This window comes from Mytilus galloprovincialis, chromosome 13 (genome assembly GCF_965363235.1).
Source record: "Mytilus galloprovincialis chromosome 13, xbMytGall1.hap1.1, whole genome shotgun sequence".
Lineage (NCBI taxonomy): Eukaryota > Metazoa > Mollusca > Bivalvia > Mytilida > Mytilidae > Mytilus > Mytilus galloprovincialis.
The window spans coordinates 70,606,443-70,610,926 of NC_134850.1; the positions used below are offsets into that span (position 1 = coordinate 70,606,443).

Consider the following 4,484-nt stretch of genomic DNA (forward strand, 5'->3'; position numbering starts at 1 on the left):
TGCATCACAATATGTATGGCTTTCATTTATGAGGAATACACATGCTGTATAGTTAACGATCAAGGGAAACAACACGACAAGATCAGGTATATTTCAAAGAGAAAACAATAGCTTGATCCGTTCTTTACAAACAATAAACGAACAAACAAATGACAGACAACAAGAAACCAATGACAACTACTTAATCAAAGCTATCTGTTGTTATATTGATAATTTATTAATGTGATACTGATGGCAATGATGTCTGTTAAATTCAGCCTTTTTTTCTACACTTGACGCGATTAGAGGTTAGATAATTGCACTATGTGGCTAAATAATTATATGCTAATAGTTTTATAATTGACATTAAGGATTTAAAAAAAAAACGGTGGCCACCTTAAGTTGTTTTGATTATTTCAGAATGCTATACATGTTTTGACCCTGATTTACCAGTTGAACATGGACTCTATGTTATAAAGAATGTCAAGGTAATTAGTAGTGCAGACCTACAAAATGTTAGTGAACCAATTAGTATCAACAATAAAGGTGCAACCATTTAACTTGAAAAGGGTAGGGTTTTCGACTATGCAGAAAAAAGTAAAAGACCAAATATATTGAACTCCGTAGGAAAATCAAAACGGATGTCCCTAATCAAATGGCAAAATCAAATGACAAAACACATCACACGAATGAAAAACAACTGTCATACTGCTGACTTGGTACAGGCATTTTCAAAGATAGAAAATGGTAGACTGGACCTCGTTTTATAGCGCTAAGTTGTATGACAGTCGCATCAAACTCCATTATATTTACAACGATGCGTGAAAAAACAGTAACAACAGGTAAAATTGTCAAAGCAGGAATACAGCAGTCATCACTGTGTCACAAACTCAATAAGAACAAATTAAATAAACATATAACAAGATAAAAAAGAATCTATCAAATCCAACAACAGCATGCATTGCTAAGAGTCGCGTGTTTGGCGTAAGAAAGTAAACATCAATATAAAATAATTTTGTCGTCCAAATAATATTCAAAATTATAATTTCACATGGTGGTATACAGAGTTGAAAAATCAAATGTTTTGTTAGAACTAATTTCAGAAAAGGACAGAGATTTAAAATTATCTAGAAGAATCCACATATGGTTAGTTTACCGACGATATAATGTAAATCTGTTTTTTTTTCTTCAAATTTTAACACTATAAGATGTGATGAAAAGTCTTGTTTCATAATAATTTCTTGTTGTCATCTGCTTGAAAAGAGTATTAAACACATCATGACAACTTCGACACTCGCTGCCACAGCGCTTATTACTAAACAATCTTTACATATCAATATTGTGGGGGCCCTTTATAGCTTGTTTTTCGGTGTAAGCCTATGTTTCGTGTTGAAGGCCGAACTGTTACCTATAATGGTTTACTTTTTACAAATTTTGACTTGGATGGAGAGTATTCGCACTCATACCACATCTGATATCTATATATATTTTGCAAAGAACGCGATACGCAATAGATAATATGGTATGCTGTGAACAACATCGACAACAAATTCAACTTTCTGAAATTGCAGAACTTTTTTTATTCTTGATTTTAAGAAACAAATATCCAAAAAAAAGAGTTAAATGTGTCTGTTGAAAAATTATATTTATTCAAAATCAAGTACCTAATTAAATTTGTCATATCTTCTTTTTATCCTTAAATAAACTCATCATAGATACCAGGACTAAATTTTGTATATACATGTACGCCAGACTTGCGTTTATAATAGCAATACACAGTCATATTTAAACGATCTTACAATATTCCAGTGTAAATATATATCAAACATCATCAGGTTAAACGATATTTCACGGTTGATAAAAATTATATTTGGTTCAGCTTCTTAACATATTCTGGTTCATTAAACATATATGTAATGATCTGCACCAGCTTGAAACATTTATATATTTCCATGTAACGACTTATTAAAGATCATAGGTTCCGATTGACCCTTTAATGTTCTTAAATGATGCAAACATATTATCCAATGATTAAATTAAGGAATACATCAGGTTTTCAACTATGGATCTACAAATGTTTTCTTAACGTTTAGTGGCAAATATTTCATGAAAGTTTAGAATGAGAACAAATAAATATATAAGGTAGTATGCCTTGTTATAGAGGCTACTGTTATTTTGAATGGGAGAATTTGGACTACCATTGAAAAACATAGTTTATATTGGATGAGGATAGACATTTTCTATTGGCAAAGAGTTGTTGCGGGATTCACATGTGTAGAGAATGGGACACACTCTCTAGACTAGGCAACATATATAACGTCACAATTCTTAACGGACATTGATACGTACTTACTATACCGAACATCTGAACCGACTCCCCACTTTTTCCTAGGTTGTACCAAGTCAGGAAAATGGACATTGTTATAGTATAGTTCGTTTCTGTGGGTGTTATATTTTAATGTTGTGTTTCTGTTGTGTCGTTGTTCTCCTCTTATATTTGGGACGTTTCCCTCAGTTTTAGTTTGTAACCCGGATTTGTTTTTTTTTCTCTATAGATTTATGAGTTTCGAACAGCGGTATACTACTGTTGCCTTTATTTACTGTTGGTCGAAAGTAGAGCAAAATGTCAATATTTGTATTCCTCAGTCATTTTTAAGGACTATAATGTATTGACCATGCAAAGTCCTGTTACTGTAAGGATGAAAATAATATGCTTCAACTGTTCTATTGTCGGATTGCTCTTAAAAGAACTGGTACTATAATCATAAACTTTATACATGTATTAAAACAAATGAGAAACCATTATTTGAAAAAAATCAATTCTAGTAGGTGTATATAAAGGTACGCAAGACCTTCTTTTTAAAGTGTGTTCTTTGTTTTTCATCCATTCTGCTTTTGTTTTATTTAATCAATTAGACAATGATAGATAATGAAGATCATGTATTAGCAACAATTCCTCCAGGGTTTTCTGTGAGACAATCGACAATACCTAACGCAGGCCTTGGAGTATTTGCAGAAACGACCATTCCTAGTGGGACCAGACTTGGACCTTACAATGGTGCTTTATCAAAAGACTTCCATGGCGACGACTGGACATATATATTTCTGGTGATTATTTAATTGCGCTAACTTTTTTCTTTCAATGTAAAACAATCTTACACAAAATCTAATATCGACACCCCTCTTTATAATTAGAAGAGAGAGAGAGAGAGAGAGAGAGAGAGAGAGAGAGAGAGAGAGAGAGAGAGAGAGAGAGAGAGAGAGAGAGAATGCCCGGCAAGCTATTTGCGTTTTATCTAGTTTAATCCTAAAATTTGATCGTACGATACCTAATTAAGCAATGCTGGCACATTTTCATCTTTAGGTCGCATATGAAAATGGAGAAACAAAGCATCATATAGACGCCAAGAACAAGGAATCAGCTAGCTGGTTAAGATATATAAACTGTGCACGCACTATTGACGAGGAGAATTTAGAGGTGCATCAATATAAGTACGAGATATATTATGTAACTAACCAATGTATAAAACCTGGAACAGAGTTATTAGTTTGGTATGGTGATTCCTATGGTAAATTGTTAGGTCTAAAAAGGACACTCGATGATGATGATTATGCTGAATTGTCTGGACGAAATATTATTGTAGGAACAATGAATACAATAAAGGGTGAGTATTAATGCAATGTAAAAAGAAATGTGCTAATTGGATATTTCAACACCTTAAGCTAAGAAAACAGAACATGATAATGTGATAATCAAATACTATAGAATTGAGAATGGAGATGGAAATATGTCAAAGAGACTCGACCCAAAGCAGATAACAGCCGAAGGTCAACAGTCTTGGTCTACGCAGTAAGACAAGCAAGTAAAACAGAAAATTATATGATGAAAAAAAACCCAATACAACTGCGAAAAATAATAATGGAGCAATACAAACACAAATTATTTTAATATTCAAAATCTTACTGATTTGAACCGGCACTACATGGTGAATAAATAAAAGCAACAGTACTATACAGCTGTTCCAAAGTTATAAATTGTTTGATAGAAAAAAATATCCGGGTTACAAACTAAAACTGCGGGAAACAAATCAACTATACACATGGAAAAAAGTATTGCAACACCTTGATTTGTTAAAACTTGAAAAATCAGCCTCTTTTTTTGGATGAAATATCATAAAATATGTGTATAATATTATTAAAACATAGTTTATGATAACATTGGCATTGAAACGAACAAAACATGTTTGAAAAAAAAAAAATGATTCATATAAACAAAATGAAGTGTTTTTTGTACAAAAAAATGCATTTTACAACTTTCACTGTAGTCGACCTTTACAATGTCAGAAATTTCAAAATTTATCTTCAGATGACTGTTCACATCATGGTTGATCGTTATATGCCAAAGAATTAGTACTTTATGCGCAGCCTCCATTCAAACAGATAACCGCCTCTTAACGTCTTCTGATTCCTGCCATAAATCGACTAATTTGTTGCTAAGGTAGCAG

The 4,484-nt window shown here is 32.4% G+C and overlaps 1 protein-coding gene across 1 annotated transcript; it reads left to right on the plus strand.

Annotated features, from left to right (window-relative positions):
- Nucleotides 1–404: 404 nt before the first annotated feature.
- Nucleotides 405–3,833, plus strand: LOC143056194 (histone-lysine N-methyltransferase PRDM7-like). Its single transcript, XM_076229274.1, has 4 exons — nt 405–467; nt 2,896–3,087; nt 3,344–3,644; nt 3,703–3,833. Exons 2-4 carry the CDS (start codon nt 2,899–2,901, stop codon nt 3,831–3,833), a joined length of 621 nt encoding a protein of 206 aa, XP_076085389.1. The 5' UTR covers nt 405–467; nt 2,896–2,898.
- Nucleotides 3,834–4,484: the final 651 nt, after the last annotated feature.

Coding starts and splice junctions, on each gene's coding strand:
- LOC143056194 (XM_076229274.1), top strand. CDS start 2,899: ATGATAGATAATGAAGATCATGTATTAGCAACAATTCCTCCAGGGTTT. Junction 3,088..3,343: donor ACTGGACATATATATTTCTG/GTGATTATTTAA, acceptor TTTCATCTTTAG/GTCGCATATGAAAATGGAGA. Junction 3,645..3,702: donor AACAATGAATACAATAAAGG/GTGAGTATTAAT, acceptor CAACACCTTAAG/CTAAGAAAACAGAACATGAT.